Below are 19759 nucleotides of genomic sequence, written 5' to 3' on the forward strand. Positions count from 1 at the left end.
CTCCTCCAACACCCCTGCCCCACCCTCAGTCTACCTCATCACATTACCGTTTACTTCTCGGAGAAAAAGGAAGCAGCCAGAGGAAATCATTCCGTTCTCTCACTGTTTCTACCCACCTACCAGTACCTGCACCCACCTCTTCCCCACCCTATCTGCTGTCTCACCAATGAACTGTCCATGGTCCTCTCCGAAGCCAACCCTTCCAGCGTGAGCTAGATCCCATTATAGCTCCTCTACTCAAGGACAAGGCTCTAATAATTCTCCCCTCTCCTTTCTTCAATTAAAGACAAAACAAAGGCTGTTCCTGACTCCACTTCCATGCCGGCAACTGCTATTTTTCTCCCCTAGCTTTTACACCCTTTTGTCCAGGGTGGTTTATAACATGAAGTATCTAATTCCACTCCTCATATTCCTATGCAATTTGCCTTTCACAGACACATATCCATGGAAACTGCCTGTCGAATACGGATGGCCTCTTTTAAAGGCCAGCTGTCGGTCCCCATCTTTCTTTCCCTCTTAGCAACAACTGATAGGGCAGATCTGTTCTCCTATATACACTTTCTTCACTTGCTTTCAGGACCCCACATACTCAGGTTTCCTCCAACCTTACTCTGCCTTCTTTGCAGGTTACTCCTCTTGCTCCTGACATCCTAAGGTTAGCATGCCTGGAACTCAGGCTCTGGTTTGCTTTTTGTCTCTAGATATGCTCTTTTGATAACCTTAGTCAATCTCAAGAGAATGTTATGCTTAGTGAAATAAGCTAGAGAAAGACAAATACTATCTATCGCTTCTATATAGAATCTAAAAAATAAAAGTGAATGTATATACAAGACAGAAAAAGGTATAGAAAACAAACTTGTGGTTATCAAGGGGGCAGGGAACAAATTAGGTGTATAGGATTCACAGATAAAAACTACCATATATGTAATAGCTAAGCAACAAGGGTTTGGGATATATACACACAAACACACAAATATATAATATTCCATTATAGGTTATTATAAGATATTGGGTATAATTTCCTTTGTTTTATATATATATAATTATCATTTATATTATATATAATTATCATTTATATTATATATAAAACAAAGGAAATTATACCCAATATCTTATAATAACCTATAATGGGATATAATCTGCAAAAAACCCAATTCATTATGTTATATACTGAAATTAACACAATACTGTAAATCAACTATACTTCAACTAAAAAAAAAAAAACACCATGGCTTCAAAAAATTCATCTTTAAGAATATCTGATAGCTACAGTCCACACTTTCCTCTTAACTCTAGACACATATCTAACTGCCTCCTTGTCTTCTCCACTTACATGTAGAACAGACATCTCAAAACCATCCCCAATAACTGAACTCCTGGTCTTCTCTCCACCTCTAAATCTACACTACCTCAGCCTTCCCTATCCCATGGAAAGTAACTTCATTCTTCTAGCTATTTGAGCCCAAAACTCTGCCATCATCCGTGACTCCTCTCTCACAACCCCAAGCCAATCCTCTAGACTTTCGATCCTATTTTCTAAATATACCTGTATGCAATGGCTTCTTTGAGGATACACTGGTTTGAGCCTCATCACTCTTAGCCTGGGTTTCTAATATCACTTCCTAACTGGTCTCTGTGCTTCTTCCTATGCCCTCTATGGCATGTGAATACACTTGTATGTGGATGGTCTATAACACATCAGAGAATTCTGTCTAAAGGATAAGTCAGATGAAGTCACTCCCATGCTTAAAACTTTGCAGCAGCTCACCTTTCCACACTAAGAGTGAAAGCTTTAGTCTTTAAAATGCCCTAGAAAAGCCTCTATGTGTCTGTCCTGTGACTTTCTGATCTCATCTTCTCCTACCCTCTACCCACTCTGCTCCGGCTATACGGGCTCCCATGCTTGCTCATTGAACATGCCAGCTATTCTTGCCTGCTCCAGGATTTTGCACTGGCTGATTCATTTTTCTGGAATATGCTGCCCCAAGATATCCACACAGACAATTCCTTTGCCTCTTCCATGTCTTTGTTCAAATGGTTCTCTCTTAACAAGGCCTACTCTACTTTAAATTTTTCCTTAGCATATAACATTTACTTATTTCTTATGGTTATTGTTAAAAGTCAGTATCTCCTCATCAGATGAAAGTTCCACACAATGGGAGAGGAAAGGTATCTTTGCCTATTGTCTTCCAATGTATCTAAAAGGCCTCTAACAGTGCCTGGACCAAGGTCGGTGCTCAAAAAACGTATGTTATATGAATGGATCTGGATATACTTAAAAATGTTAGAGGTTAATTTACCTAAAATAAATACAATCAAGTAAATAATATTAAAAACAGAATTTCATCTTCTTGTTCCCAAAAGTTCAGAATGAATACTTCTAAACCATTAATGAAAAATTTTCACATTCTTCTTGCTGATTCTAAAATTTTGGAAATGCTTCAAATGTTTTTCTTAACATTAAGCATAGATCCAATGGGCCATTCATTATTAGTGACAATGTACACATGACATCATACAAGCAGATGTTCTACAGAAAAGTAAAAGGAAATAAGAGAACACAAGAGACTTCTTAGGGGACGGGATAGGGGTCCTGATGTTAAGAACAAGAGGAAAGGATGCTTGTGTTAAGCCGGCAGAATCCTACTCCTGTCTCTCCAGAATAGCCAACCTGTTGCTATAGGGAATACACACCAATATAGACGGAGAAGTGAGTCTTTAATGCCAACAAGTTTTAAACATAGTCCAAGTGGTCTTGGAATGGATATCTGGGGGGAAGGGAAGGGAGTCACTTGAAGCTGGAAGGGTATTTTCCAGTGAGGTTGGTTCTCCTCTGACAACTAACACCAGGTAACAGTGATGAAATTGGTCATCTATTAAATTTTTTTTTTCATCTTTGGTCTTTTTATAGGGCCGCACCCACGGCATATGGAGGTTCCCAGACTAGGTGTCTAATCGGATGTATAGCTGCCGGCCTACGCCAGAGCCACATCAATGCCAGATCCGAGCCGTGTCTGTGACCTACGCCATGGCTCACGGCAACGCTGGATCCTTAACCCACTGAGTGAGGCCAGGGATCGAACCTGCAACCTCATGGTTCCTAGTTGGATTTGTTTCAGCTGTGCCACCATGGTAACTCCCATCTATTCAATTTAATCACAAAGATTCTTGCTCTATTGCTTTCCCTTCTCCACTGAAGTCTAAAGGCAACATAAATTTTTGCCTGTCTTGAACATTTATATTTCTTTACTAGCTGCATGGGCTTCTAAGTGGAAAATTACCCTTTTCCTACTGCCAACAGAAATGACTACATTAGGAAATAACATGAGAGGTACTGTGGCAGATATAAGTATGCACTCTATGACGTATAAAACATCTGACTCTTCAAGTCTATACTGAACATATACTTCTCTCTGTATCAGCCTTCATCTGTACATTGCCATTTGCATTCTGAATTGACAGCTCTTCTCTGCAAACATTATGGATGAGGAGGGGTTTGACTCTCCCATCTTATATTCACCTCTCACACTTTCTAGGGCTCTTTCAGGATAACCTAGATCTAATGATGGAAAACCTCCTGAACTCAACTGAATTAATCTTTCAGAAATGGAATGCATTACCCGATCATTAATTTTTTTTTTTTTTTTGTCTTTTTGCCATTTCTTGGGCTTCTCCTGCGCCATATGGAGGTTCCCAGGCTAGGGGTCGAAACGGAGCTGTAGCCACTGCCTACGCCAGAGCCACAGCAACGCGGGATCTGAGCCGTGTCTGCAACCTACACCACAGCTCACAGCAACACCTGATCATTAACCCACTGAGCAAGGGCAGGGACCGAACCCGCAACCTCATGGTTCCTAGTCGGATTCGTTAACCACTGCACCACGACGGGAACTCCCCCGATCATTAATTTTTTAAAATGTATATGGGAAGTCCATAGGAGAGAAGGAAACAGGGAAAATAAAGAACAAGGAAAAGAAAATAATATACTATGTGTAGAGAATTCTCTTATGAAAAGTCTATGGTTACCTTTTTTCCTAGCTTGATTTGAGGTAGGAATGGATCTCAAGTTTTTGCTTTTCATAATGTCCTTTGAGGTTTTCTTTTCAAGGTTAGAAAATGTCTTGCATGGTGAACTGGGTTTGCCGTAGCCTGAGCTCCGAACTGATGCATATAATCCACTCTGTGGTTTTCTTTTAAATAAAGGAGGTGCACTTCTGGCCTTCTTGTATGGCAGCTGTCTACCAATTACAGCCCCTTCTTCTCCAGAACTGACCTGAGATTGAGAAGTCTGTGCACAAGTACAAACTCTTCAGCACTTCTATAAAGTTCAACTACAGATGTAAATTAAGATTTAACCAATGCATAGTGATTACAAAAGAACATAGTTCGTAGAGAAGGCAAATCACTACAGTAAAGTTCTCTAAGTCATCAAATTTTGGTATTTTGAAACATGTCTTTGAAGTTAGGAGTAAAACAAAGCAAAATAATAAAACAAAATAAGCTTGCTAGAAAGCAAGACAAGTAATTACTAGAACGAATATGGAAGAGAATAGAGAAGAACATGTTTTGAAATAACAGAAAATCTTATCTTCTTTTTCCTCCACATTTTGCAAGACAAAATTTATTAGTACCGTGCCTTATGCCATAAGGAACTGGAGATAGTTTATGGTAAACACACAACTCAAAACTGTAAAATAAACATATAATATTGGAATCATGGAGACTGTGTAAACAGAATAAATCAAGGACAGAAAAAAGGAACAGTGAAAAATAGGTTTTCCAACAGCTGCTAACAGTATGTATATGAAATGCCAACTTACCTCCTTCTGCAGAATAGACTACTGGAAAGATTGAATGAAAAGCACTAGAATGATGAATATACTTTATTTTCTTATGCTACTCAAATTCTGGACTATATTTACTAAAAAAAAAAAATGAAAAATGTAAAGAATGGCTTCTAAAAGAAAGCTAATTCTAAGGTGGTATTTTTGTTTTTGTTTGTTTGTTTTTGTCTTTTTGCTATTTCTTGGGCTGCTCCTGTGGCATATGGAGGTTCCCAGGCTAGGGGTTGAATCGGAGCTGTAGCCACCGGCCTACACAAGAGCCACAGCAATGTGGGATCCAAGCCGCGTCTGCAACCTACGCCACAGCTCATGGCAACGCCGGACTGTTAACCCACTGAGCAAGGGCAGGGATCGAACCCGCAACCTCATGGTTCCTAGTCGGATTCGTTAACCACTGTGCCACGACGGGAACTCCTAAGGTGGTATTTTTAAATTTGGGGACTACAGGGTGTTAGAATAGATGCTGCTCACAAACACCCAGGTTCTATGTGGAAGTCAGTATGTTATCAATCCCACTAGCTTAAGAAGGGCATACTTATCAACTGTAGTTATATAACTTTATTTAAAAATATGTCCAAACAGTTTAAATGATAAATACTTACTTTGTTTATTTTGTCATCCTGAGGTAATAACGAAGGAGCAACAGATATTTTTTTCTTCAAGATATCAAGATACATTTTATCTATTTGTTCTTCCACAGTATTTACTCTTGCACCGTTGTTTCCTATACCTTCATCTGTGGCCATTTGTAAAACTACATTTTCTTCATTTTTGTCCAAAAACTGGCTCACGTTTTGTGGTTCTTGAGATGTAACATGTGGGCCCATCTTCAGGGGTAAAGGGCTAATAAATTCAGTTTCTTTATTCTCAGTCAATTTCTTATAGCTATAAAACAATACAGGACACAGAGATGAACATTTTACGACTCAAATATCAGTGTTACTAATGTATATAAGATATATTCATACTATTAATATCTATACTACTAAATATATTTAACATTAATATATTAATTTATTATATATTATAATATGTAATTTACAATTTTATTATATATTTAATATTTATGACTAATCAAATTGGGTCATTAATGTTTATTATTTAAAATTCTGGTTAACCAAATATTACTCATAGTATCACATAATTGTTTTAAATTTCATATAAGAATTTTAATGCAGTATAATTTAAGGGACTTCATGGTTGACTCCGACATCTACTTCAAAGGAAAGCCAAACCAAACAAGACTGAGATTGCTTTTGCGTAAGAAAAATAAAAAAAGAATTTCTAAATGGCTTTTCTGTAACATGTCTTTTATCCATATTATCTTATCAGGTCAACATACTTTGGAGGCAGGAAAAACATTTTATACATTTCTAGAAGAAGCCAAAGAAGCAACCAAAATTTATGTTAATAAGGTATAAAATATGAATATTAAAGGCATAAATTTCATCAAAGCATAGGAAAATTTTAAAGTAAGACAAGGAAATCAGAGTTCCCACTGTGGTACAGTGGGTGAAGAATCCAACTGCAGTGGCTCAGGTTGCTGCAAAGGCACAGGTCAGATACTTGGTCTGGCACAGTGGGTTAAAGGATTTGGCATTGTTGCAGCTGTGGTGTAGGTCACAGCCACAGCTGATTTGACCCTTAGTCTGGGAACTTCCATATGCCTCAAGTGCGGCCATTAAAAAAAAAAAGAGAGAGAGAGACAGAGAGAGAGAAAGAAAAGGAAGGAAGAAAATCACTAGGATTTTGCAATAAAATAATTTCTACGGTTTAAAACTTAAATGCAATGTAACATTTCAAACCATTAGATTTTTAAAATATTGTAAATGTGGTTAGATACCAGAATATCTTGGGAGCTCCAAAACTATGGATATTGACATTTTCAAAGTACTTAATCATAGGTCAGTAAGATCATTTAATTTTGTAATTTATAAAATAAAATTAAAAGAAAGTTTAAATGTATAGAAATTCCTCTTTAAGGCTTTCATTTTTGTTTTATATTTAAGAACAATTTCCTTACTCGTAAGTTCCTAAACTTTCTCTAAAAGTTTTAAACTTTTCCTTTCTTTTTACATTTAAATCTTCAATCCATCCAAAATAGATTTTTGTATGATGAAGGCATCTGGTTTTATTTTTCCCATACACATAGTAAATTGTCCCACTGCTGAAATTACTGAATTATTCTGCAATGCCGTCCTGTCATCTATCAGATATTGTGTGTAGGATACCTCTGGGTAGCCGGGCCCTCTGTTCTTTTCCACTGGTCTATTCGTCTAACCTTTTGTAACATCAAATTGTCTTACTATCTGATGGGGCAAGTCCCTCCATCTTGTCATGCTTTTTGAGAAGTTACTTAGCTATTCAAGCCCCTTGCATTTTCATTTTAGAATCAGCCTGTCAGTAAGATGCCATAATGAGTGGAGACAAACTGAAAATGGGGCAAAGTTATCTGAAAACTAAAAAGATTTGGTGTGCAGAATATACAAAGAACTTAGAGAAACAAAGTAGAAAACACCACCGTGGTCACCACGTGCAAGCAACCTAGTAGAAAAAGATCTGAACACACACACATACACGCTAAGCATGCAATTTGGAGGTGAGGAAACACAAATGGTCAAAAAGCATACAAGGAGTTCCCACTGGGTACAATGGGTTAAGGATCCAACCGCAGTGGCTCAGGTCTCTGTGGAGGTGCTGGTTCGATTCCTGGCCCCGTGCAGTGGGTTAAAGGATCCAGACTATTCCAAATTATTTCCAGAGAGAAAGAGCTCCATGTTCCATTTGCCATTTAGTTCCAAGGATCAAGGAGGTGGTATGGTAGAGTGCACAGAGCAGTGTTAAACCCAGACAGCTATGAGCTCAAACATGGATTCTGCTTCTGTCTGAGAGCCCATGGTTAATTCACTTCACCTTTCTGACCTCAGTTTTATTATGTGGTAAGTGGAAAAAATGATAGAACGTACCTCTAAGTGTTGTTGAGTACCTTATATGAAATAAAGCAAAGAAGGAGTTTTAAAAAAAAGAAAGTTAAAGAAGCTACCTTTTTCATGTAAGGTAGACTGGCTTCCTAACAACTGTTAGAAATTATGAATCATTAGAAAATATAGCAGTTCTTTTCTTTCTTTCTTTTTTTTTTTTTTTTTGGTCCTTTTAAGGCCGAATTGGAGACACAGAATTATCATGTAAGCAATAAATAAATTTCAAGGATTATTTGTTACAGTACCTAGGATTACTTATCCTACAGTTTGCAGAAAAAATATTTGATATGTGTTCTAACATTTATACTACTGCCATTTCTATAATTATTGTTACGCCTTTAATGTAAATATACTTGTTTTTGGCTTTTAAACACAAATGCAAAAAATCCATATTTAGAATTCACATTACTAAGATGGTGCCATCTATGCCAACAAAAACATAGATATGTAAGAAGTCTTTTCAGTAACACTAGCATAGCCCCAAATAGAAATTATAAGTGAACACAACGCTTTTTAAAAATACTAACTAGCACTGCAGATCAGTGGAAGAACACTAGACTTTGTGTTCAGGTGGATGGGTTTAGTGTAAGCCATACTGTATCATTTTCTCTGAACAAGCACAAACGCAGAAATGAGGCCAAGAAATCACTGCAAGTGGATTTACATGATGAAGATGGGGTTCAAGGAAGGGTTCAAAAACTTGTCTGTTCAAAACACAAGTGAACAAATGAATACGTAAATGGATGACAGGCTTTTCACAGAACTATTTCAAGGAGATCAAAGACCTGACAACCTGTATGTGTTCCTGGGTTACAGCCATCTGATCTTGAAAAATTTATTTAATCTCTTTAAGCTGCAGTTTCTTATCTACGAAATAGGTATGACTAGACCTCACAGAGTTGCTCTAAGATTATCTAAAATCTAATATGTAAAGAACTTTGCACAGAACCTGGCCCATAGTAAGCATGTGATAAAAATATTAGCTGTCATCATTGTCATCTTCAGCGGGTTCCTGTGAGGCCTCCATCACTAAGTTTACCTCTGTTTCATCAATTGAATGATGGGGATAAAGATGCTGACCTACTTATTATGAGGCCCTCAGGAGATGACGGATAGGACACTCCTAAGTGCGACACCAAGTGTGAAGCTGACTTAAGACAAGGTTACTGTGATATGCTACTCTGAGTTAGTAAAGAACAGCCAGATTCCATGCCCTGTCATTAAAATGTATCAGAGCTGGAGCATTCTCATCAAACCCGTTTCTCTTGTGACCAAAGAACTCACCCTGTGAGATGATCACTGGTTTGTGACTAAGTGCAAAACTAACTGGTTTATAAAAAAGCGAATGGATGACTCACAAAGAGAATAAAATCCATGTTCCCTCACAGTGTTTGAATCAACTGTCCCTGAGCTAATTTACAATGAGATCCTGCTGTGTAGCATTGAGAACTATGTCTAGATACTGACATCGCAACACAACAATGGGAGGAAAAAGTATGTATACATGTATGTGTAACTTGGTCCCCATGATATACAGTGGAAAAAAAAAATAAATAAAAATAAAGCTGAAGGGATTTTATTGTTCAGTGAAAAGCTTTAAGACTACTTACCTAATGGCAGCAATTTTTTCAGTATTTTTAATTTTGGCACTAGAAGACTTTTGATAAACTGAATAAGAACTAATATGAAAAGAAAACAGGAGGGACTCACAGGTAAACTTGTATCAGCTACCTGTTAATCATTTGCTAGGATTGGTTATGCAGAACAAAGGATTCTAAAAATTTCCAGTAACAAAACAATAAACAAACAACCTGCATAATCCTTTCTAAAAAAAAAAAAAAAAAAAAAATCATACCTGACAGGTTGTAAATCAAAATCGCTGACTCCAAAGGAATCTATTCTGATAGGTTTCATCAGCTCTTCTACGGTGGGCAGATCTGAGAGGAGAGAAAAGTTAAAACAGAAACCAAAAATATTATGTAAGTTGCTTAATTTAATGTCTAATACCACCAAAATTACATTTTCTCTGATTGACATAGTTAATACAACAGCACATATAATAACCCCACTTTCCCACTGTAAGCTTATTAGTACTTAGGAAATCTTCTTTGATATTTATATTTGAAATATATATATATCTACATATATTACCTCTGTCTATATATATACACCTCTGTCTATATTTATATTTGAAATACATATATCTACATATATTACCTCTGTCTATATATATATGTATACATACATATATTCAATATATATATATCCCCATCAAATACATATACACACATTAATAATTATGTATTTAGCCAATCACAAAATACTATTCTCTACTTAAAAAATAATTTTCGTATATGTTCGTGGAAAAGTAAAAAAATGTGAAAATAGTCAAGGGATTTCTTAGTTTGGTCAAAGCCTGTCAGAAAAGGAACTAAAATTTTATCCTATATGCAGTTTTAACTTTATAGTTAAGCCAGTTATTCCCAGATTTCATTTACACAAACCCTTTAAATTCATATACTGAGAAATAATCACTACAGCAACTTGTATTTAAATTACACCATACTGGAAACTGTTCAGAGAGGATCTCAAATGAATCCGCTTTTACCAGATTCCGTAGTAGAGATGTTTTTAGAAGACTCTTCATTTTCTTGATGCCCTTTTGCCGAGCTTTTGATACTTCCCACTGCATTACTCTCAGTTCTTTGTTCATCTGCATCTCCCAAAGAATGGGCTATATGACAGTAAGCCTGATGCAGAGCTTCAATGTCACTATTGCTTTGTCCATAAGAAACACCTGTTGAAATAAATGTTACCTCTAGCACCATCACACAAACACATAAGAAATATAAACCATTAATATCGTCTCTGAATTTGTTAGGAATGGTGAACAAGGCTCTGGGAAATACCGACATGATGAAGACAGAAATACAGACCTTGGTGATAGATGGTTAGTCTACCAGCAGGAAGCACAGGGGGCTCAGGAACTCTTCTCAATAGGTGGAGATGTGTCCTGACAAGCTAACTGTACACTCTCACTCCACTAGTCATCATCTCTTCCTACCATCCTTAGCCAACCTCTCTGCAATGGATACAACCATTTCCAAATTTCTCAGACTGACACAACATGTCAAGGATGTTGCCTCTCCTCTCCATCCTCCCTTTCTCTCTGCCTTCCTGGGCCACCAAGCATCTCACACATTGCATTTCTTCAACTGAAATTCAATCCCCTAAGTCTTCAATCCAATATGTGTTCTAACATCCTGCTAAAGGTGTTATAAGAAAAAGTAATTTCCTAGTAGCCAAACGCAGCATTTTTCTTCAGCCTTTTAAACTGTCTTCGGCCTGTGAGACATCTGACACTGCCCCTCTCCTAAAGACTGTTTCTTCCAAAAAGCACCTTCTTGTTCTTCCTACCTCTGTGATGGCTGCTCCTCCATCTTTTATGGTAAATGGCTCATCTCAGAGCTCTATCTAGGTTTAGCCCTTTGTTAAAAACTTCTCTGGTTTTTTTTGGGGGGGTGGGGGAGGGGCTGGATAATTTCAGCAAGACCCTTAGCTCATCAAGTGCCCATAGAACATGATTCCCAAATCTGAGTCTTTTGTCCTTATCTCCTTTCTGAATATTAAACTTCCTAGCAGACATTTAGGCTGTTCTGTAAGTAAATCACATATAATACATCCTTGAGTGGATTATTCTACTCCCCAACAAAATCTGTTCTACCAGCAGTATGCTGTATTGGCTATGGCATGATTTTGCACCCAGTTATCCAAAAGAGAAAGCCTCATGGAACTGTTCACTCTTCCTTCCCTACTAACAGCCTCCTCTGCTCACCAACAGATAAATAAACCCTTGTAAAAAGAATCTGAAGGACCTAAAGACAATAATGATCTAAGATTCTTATGAATATTTTCTTATTCATTTTGTAACTTTCCTTACCAATACTGGAATTTTGAAATCAAAGAATAAAAACACTATAGGAGAATGGAAAAAAATAGAAATAGGATGACCAGTCTCCTTTCTGCTTGATACTCATGACTAATTAATGCCTAAAGATAAAACCAAGTATACCGCCTCTTCCTCCTCTATATAATCTGTAAGCTGCATAGGATAAAATTCTGAGGGAGTATTTTCAACTTTAATCATAAGAGGTCACCAAGTGCTACACAGGATTGTCTAAGAATGCTTTAAATCAACTATACTTTAACAAAAACACAAAACAAACAAAAACAGTTAAGTGGCAAGGATATTCAGTAGGACTTGAGGAAAAAGATCTTCCCTGCTAAGATAAGCTTAATTTTTTTCCTAAACCATCTGTCACACTCAGAGTAGCATGGCTGAGAGAGAGAATTAATTTTACAAAAATACCTTGTGCCTTTTTTTAAGAAAGAAAAAAGGCACAAGGTATTTTTTTTTTTCTCCTCTACAGAAATACCAAGGCACTTAAGTATCTGCTGAGTATGTATACAAGAAATGACCTCAGTGGTAAATAGCATACAGTACTGCATGCTCATACCCGATTTAACAGGTGTGAGGTGTTGGAAAGAAGAGGTTCTGCCTTAAAGCAAGAGCAGAGCAAACTGGAAGAAAAGCAAATGACCTGAAAGTTAGAAATGGAAGATAGAGCGGTATTACAGGCTGGTCAGAAAAGAGCAGGGGAAAGGTACTTTTGTCCTAATTTGAGTCATTAAAACAACTGATAATGAAAATAATTCCAGGTTCATATGTTTTTTTTTTTCAAGCATTTTATATGTTCAGATGATGATTTCAAGATTTTTAAGTGTTTTTTTTTAAACACTAGATAAATTCAATACCCCCAACAGCCAATAGGTGTTTATACTGTATGCTTTCAGGTTTTTTATTATAATTTGTAGTATTAACAAAGTGTTGATATAAATAATGATGATGAGAACAACAGAGTTGCCTTGCCATAGCTTGTTGAATCTTAACAGTATACCAGGTATTATACATTCTCAGTTGATTATCACATGATCTTCTCTTAAAGAAAGCACAGGCTTAGAGGCATTGATTGTCAAATGTCACCCTGCCACTAACTGGCAAGGCTGGAAATATGAATCCAAGGCTATGAGACAATAAGATCATACTCTACACTCTTCCAGTAATTGATGCAAATTATTTCAGAATTAAGAACATTCTTTAAGAAATAAGACCCAAAAAATTTAGCCTTATGTAACATCCCAGATCATCATAACAAAATTTTTGCTTTCAGCAATACATTTTAAAAAAAAATTTCTGAGTTTTTCTTATAATCTACAGCAATGGTTTCCATACTGTTTTATTTTTTTAAATTTCTTTTTATTTACTTATTTTTCATACTGAGTTTTACAAAACCATAGTTTTTAAAGAAAATCATGGGTTGCACAGACGTTTGGTTGGAATTTCATTTTAAAACATAAAAACTGTAACAGAAATTAATCTGCACAATCAAATGTGCCCCTTGCGTAGCTATAATATTTTGAAGACTGGTAGAGTGATAACTTTTGCCTCTAGCTTTGTTTTCATGCATATCTGACCATCCTGGACATAAAGGAATCTCCTAGGAAGTATCACTGATTAGAAAAGCTAAAGCTTGACATTGGTTTTTTAAAAGAAATCAGACCTGTATACTGAAAACAGTGCAAGTAGATTATCACAGCACATGTGTGAATGTACTTAAATAAACAGCATACAACTAGGAACATGTGCTCAGCACATGTGTTCATCATGGAGGAATACCCAACTGGATAATAACTACTAAATGAATAACAAGTCTTGACAGAAAAGTTCTGTTGTAATTTTTTTTATGCCACACCCATGACATATGGAAGTTCCCAGGCCAGGGATTGAATCTAAACTGCAGCTGTGGCAACACTGGATCCTTTAACCCACGGCATAAGGCCGGGGCTCAAACCTGAGCCTCCACAGAACCTGAGCTGCTACAGTTGGATTCTTAACCCATTGCACCACAGTGGTCACCCCTACTGAAATTTTTACCTTTTATGTTTACATTTTAAAATGGAAGTGGATGAAACAAGATAGCAGTACTATTGCAATGGAAGTGACAAGAAATAAGAGATCTGAGTGGACTGTGGTTTTGATCATGTTTTGTTTTTTGATCTGGTTATTAGATGTGCTGTTAAAAATTTATCATGCTGCACTATGATGACACATGAATTTTTTACAAGTATATTATACTTTAATAAAAAGTAAAAGGAAATAAAAAAAAAAAGTGGGTTTGATCCTTGGCCCCGATCAGTAGGTTAAGGATCCAGTACTGCCATGAGCTGCGGCGCAGGCTGCAGATGCGGCTCAGATCGCACGTTGCTGTGGCTATGGTGTAGGCTGGTAGCTACAGCTCCAAATCGATCCCTAGCCTGGAAACTTCCATATGCCATGGGTGAGGCCCTAAAAAGCAAAATAAATAAGTAAATAAAATACTTATTAATAAAGAATTAATGTTGCTGATATAAAATATAGCACTGTAGATGAATATTAACTAATATTCTGTGTGCCCACACCCAGAGTATTTAGTTAAATTTGCTGTGTAGGAGAATTAAGATTTTAGTCCTGTGCTTTTCCATAATTCCCTCTGTGTAGGAAAAAGCAACCCCTGCCCCAAACCTAGGAATAAACCTGACCAAGGACATAAAGTACTTGTACACTGAGAACTATAAAACATTGATAAAGGACACTGAAGATGATTCAAAGAAATGGAAAGATATCCCACGCTCTTGCATTAGAAAAACTGATACTCTTAAAATGACATACTACCCAAAGCAATCTACAGATTTAATGTGACCCTCTATCAAATTACCCATGCTATTTTTCACAGAAGTAGAACAAATGATCCTAAAATTTATACTGAAGCACAAAAGACCCAGAATTGCCAAAGCAATTCTAGGAAAAAGAACAAAGCTGGAGGACTAACCCTCTCAAGACTTCAGACAATACTATAAAGCTACAGTAATCAAAACAGTGTGGTACTGGCACAAAAACAAACATATGGATCAGTGGAACTGAATAGAGAACCCAGAAATAAACCCAAACAGATGTGGTTAGTTAGTCTTTGACAAAGGAGGCAAGATATACAATGGAGAAAAGACCATCTTTTCAATAAATGGTACTGGGAAAACTGGACAACCACATGTCAAAGAATGAAATCAGAACATTCTCTAACACCATTTACAGAAATAAACTCAAGATGGATTAAAGACTTAAATGTAAGACTGGATACTATAAAACTCCCAGAGATCCCACTGTAGAGCAGTGGATTAATGATCTGGCTTGTCTCTGTGGAGGTGCTGGTTCAATCCCTGGCCTGGCACAGTGGGTTAAGGATCTGACATTGCCACAGCTGCAGCTATGGTGTAGGTCACAGCTCTGGCTCATATTTAAGCCCTGGCCCTGGAACTTCCATATGCCATGGAGGGGTGGGGGCAAAAAACCCCCAAAAACCTACTAGAGGAAAACATAGGCAGCACACTCTCTGACATAAATTGCAACAAAATTTTCTTGGATCCATCTTCTAGAGTTAATGGAAATAAAAGCAAAAGTAAACAAATGGGACGTAATTAAATTCATAATCTTTGGCACAACAAAGGAAACCATAAACAAAAAGAATAGACAGTGTATGAAATGGGAGAAAACATTTGCAGATGATGCAACCAACAAGATCTTAATTTCCAAAATATACAAACAGCACAAATAGCTCCATATCAAACAAACAACCCAACCAAAAAATGGGCATAAGATCTAAACAGACATTTCTCTAAAGACGACATACAGATGGCCAATAGACACATGAAAAGATGCTCAACATCGCTAATTATTAGAAAAATGCAAATCAGAACTACAATGAGGTATTACCTTGCCCAAGTCAGAATGGCCATCACCAAAAAGTCTACAAAAAATAAATGCTAGAGAAGGTGTGGAGAAAAAGGAACCCTCCTACACTGCTGGTGAGAATGTAAACTGGTATAGCCATTATGGAGAACAGTATGGAGGTTCCTCAAAAAACTCAAAATAAAGTTACCATATGATCCAGCAATTCTGCTTCTGGGCATATATTCAAAAAAGATGAAAACTCTAATGCACCCTAATGTTCATAGCAGCACTACTTAACAATAGCCAAGACACTCAGCAACCTAAGTGTCCATCAGCAGAGGAATGGATAAAGATGTGGTATTTTAAAAAAAAGGAAAGAGGAGTTCCCGTCGTGGCGCAGTGGTTAACAAATCCGACTAGGAACCATGAGGTTGCGGGTTCGGTCCCTGCCCTAGCTCAGTGGGTTAATGATTCGGCATTGCCGTGAGCTGTGGTGTAGGTTGCAGACGCGGCTCGGATCCTGCATTGCTGTGGCTCTGGCGTGGGCTGGTGGCTGCAGCTCTGATTAGACCCCTAGCCTGGGAACCTCCATATGGCGCGGGAGTGGCCCAAGAAATGTCAAAAAGACAAAAAAAAAAAAGAAAGGAAAGAAAAGAAAACAAAATGTGGTACATACACAGAATCGAATGTTACTCAGCCATAAAAAGAATAAAATAATGCCATTTGCAACAACATGGAAGGACCTAGATATTGCCGTAATAAGTAAACTAAGTCAAAGACATCACTTATATACAGAATACAAACAAATGATTAAAATGAACTTATTTACAAAATAGACTCACAAACATGCAAAATAAACTTTAGTTACCAAAGGGAAAAGGGGGTAGAAAGAATTAGGAGTCTAAGATTAACAGATATACACTACTACATATAAAATAGGTAAAAACAGACCTACTATATAGCACAAGGAAGTATATTCAATATCTTCTTTTTTTTTTTTTTGCTTTTTAGGGCCGTACCCACGGCATATGGAGATTCCCAGGCTAGGGGTGGAATTGGAGCTACAGCTGCTGGCCCACGCCAGAGCCACAGCAACACCAGATCCGAGCCGTGACGGCAACCTACACCACAGCTCACAGCAACAGGGACCCTTAACCCACTAAGCAAGACCAGGGATCGAACCTGCAACCTCATGGTTCCTGATCAGATTCACTTCCGCTGTACCACAATGGGAACTCCTCAATATCTTGTAATAACCTAGAGTGGAAAAGAACCTGCAAATGATACACACACACACATACTGAATCACTTTGTTGTAATCTGAAAGTAACATAACATTATCAACTATACTTCAATTTAAAAAATGTAAAATTTTATTGTTAATATAGTATATTATATATTACATATTGATACATATATTATACATATACATATATTTCTCTAAAAATGAGGTCAATTAGTCATATAATATTACACACTTAGAGAATAGCCAGTTTTTCACTTTTACCTGTTCCTGTCATTTCATTATCATTCATATCTGGGAGGACCTCTGGCTTGGTTGTTGCCCTGTTCTGTTCATCAAAGTTGACCTCTGTAACAGATTCCAATGAATCAAGCAGCACCACTGAAATAACATAAAAGAAAAATCATTAGGAATATAGAGAGGTTGGTATGGTTCTATTAATAAAATATTTAAATCATATGCAATCTATATAAAAACAAAGATAAATACTTGTATATAAATATATAATCATATATCTAAAGCTTGATTTTCTTATATACTAGAGTAGGCTTATATCAATACATATTTATACATATATACAGATCTAATGTATATTTATATGTGGCAGGCAAAGGGCCTGAGAAAAAGAGCAAAAAAGAAACATTCTTTTTTTCCCAGTTTTTTGAGGTATATTTGCCAATTAAAAATTGTACATATTTAAGAAGTACAACCTGTTGATTTGACAAATGTATATACACTGTGAAAAAAAAATCATCACAATCAAGCTAATTAACATAGCCATTTACCCTTTTTTGTGTATGTGGTGAAAACACTTAAGATCTCCACTCTCAGCAAGTTTTAAGTATACAAAACTATTAACTATAATCAACTCGCTGTGCATTAGAGCTCCATAACTTACCTTGCATCATTAAAACTTGGTACCCCCTAACCAACATCCTCCCATGTCCCCCAACCCAGCCCTTGGTAACCATCATTCTACTGTGTTTCTAGGCGTCTGGCACATAAGCAAGATCATGTAGCATTTGTCTTTCTCTGCCTGGCTTATTTCACTCAACATAATGCTCTCTGCATTCATCCATGTCACAAACAACAGGACTTCCTTCTTTTTTTAAAGCAAAATAATACATTGTATATGCATGCTCATGTGTAATATTATATATACTACATTTTTCTTTATCCTTTCAAATATTGATAGACATTTAGGTTATATTTGTATCTTGGCTATTGTGAAAAATGTTGCAATAAACATGGGAGTACAGATCTCTCTTGGAGAGACATATATCCAGAAGTAGGATTCTGAATAATAAGGCAGTTTCACTTTTAATTTTTTTCAGGACCTTCCATACTGTTTTCCATAGTGGCTGCACCAACTTATATCCCTACCAACAGGGTACAAGAGTTTCCTTTTCTCCATATCCTCGCCAAATCTTACCATCTTTCCTTTTTCGAATAACAGTCATTCTAACAGGTGTGAGGTGATATTGTAGTTTTGATCTGAATTTCCCTGATGATTAGTGAAATTAAGCATCTTTTCACATACCTGTTTGCCCACTTGTATGTCGTCTTTTGAGAAATGTCTATTTGGTTCTTTGTTCACTTTTAATTTTTTGTTTGTTATTGAGTTGCATGAGTTTCTCATATATTTTGAGTATTACATTATATAGAATATTAATGTAAATTAATAGTAAACCAGATACAAATTAACAAATATTTCCTCCCACTTTATAGCTGCCCTTCCACTCTGTTTTTCCCTTTGCTATGCAGAAGCTTTCTGAGTTTGCTGCAATTGCATTTGTCTATTTCTGCTTTTGTTGCCTGTGCTCTTGGGGTCACATCAAAACATCATTGCCCAGTGCAACATCAAGAAGCTTTTTTCTTATGCTTTCTTCTAGTAGTTTTGCAGTTTCTGGTAGTATATTTAAGTCTCTGCATTGAGTTTTGTATGTAGTGTGAGATAAGAGTCCAATTTCCTTCTTCCGCATGTGGATGCCTGGTTTTCTGAACATGATGTATAGAAGCAAATGAATACCTTTCCTTGCTGTGTATTTTTAGTGCCCTTATTGAAGATCAGGTGACCACAGACTCATGGATTTATTTCTGGGCTATGTTGTTTCATGGTTTTATATGTCTGTTTCATGCCAGTGCTACACAGTTTTGGTTACTACAGCTCTGTAATCATTTGAAATCAGGGGGTGTGATCCTTCCATGCTTTGCTCTTTCTCAAGCTTGCTTTGGCTATGTGAGGTCTTTTGCGGTTCTATACAGATTTTAAGATTGCTGTGAAAAATGCTATTGGGATTTGGTAGAGATTGCAATGAATCTATAGATCATCTTGGGTAGTACAGATATTTTAAAGGTATTAATTCTTGAATCCATGAGCACAAAAAGTCTTCCGTTTATTTGCATGTTCTTCAATTTCTTTCATCAATGTTTTAGGAGTTTTTTAAATGTAATTTACCTCTGATGAAATTTATTTCTAAGTAGTTCATTCTTTTTGAAATAAACAGTATTGCTAAGCAATTAATAGAATTGCTTTTCTGTAGTTTTCTTCCCTTGAGGAGTATTTGTCTGGTTTTGGTATCAGGGTGATGTTGGCCTTGTAAAATGAGTTTAGAAGAATTCCCTATTTTTTGGAAATGTTTAATGAGGACTGATATCAATTCATCTTTGAATATTTTGTAGAATTTACCTATAAAGGCATCTGGTCCTGGGCTTTTAAAAAATGAAATATTCTTAAATACAAGAAAAATTTAAGGTAGGCATAAGGAACATACTACTGAAAAAAATTCTGTAAACTTAATTCATCAGTAAATATTTGAAAACAAAGCGATAGTAATTTATTTGTAATTAAGATATAGTTCTGAAC

General features: G+C 36.5%; 1 protein-coding gene across 7 annotated transcripts in view; it reads right to left on the bottom strand.

The window, feature by feature from the left end:
* CEP162 (centrosomal protein 162) overlaps positions 1–19759 on the bottom strand; it is a 110037-nt gene that overhangs the window by 59753 nt on the left and 30525 nt on the right. For all 7 annotated transcript variants that reach the window (XR_002343389.1, XM_013992659.2, XM_013992660.2 and 4 more), the window contains 5 exons: positions 17158–17274; positions 10434–10622; positions 9681–9762; positions 5447–5729; positions 4027–4288 (listed from right to left, as the gene is read on the bottom strand). Coding sequence is in view for 6 of the 7 variants with exons in the window: in XM_013992659.2 (XP_013848113.1) it covers positions 4027–4288; positions 5447–5729; positions 9681–9762; positions 10434–10622; positions 17158–17274 (933 nt within the window). In the remaining variant the exon portion in view is untranslated. The remainder of the gene's footprint in view (positions 1–4026; positions 4289–5446; positions 5730–9680; positions 9763–10433; positions 10623–17157; positions 17275–19759) is intronic.

The sequence above is a fragment of the Sus scrofa genome, chromosome 1, assembly GCF_000003025.6.
Source record: "Sus scrofa isolate TJ Tabasco breed Duroc chromosome 1, Sscrofa11.1, whole genome shotgun sequence".
Lineage (NCBI taxonomy): Eukaryota > Metazoa > Chordata > Mammalia > Artiodactyla > Suidae > Sus > Sus scrofa.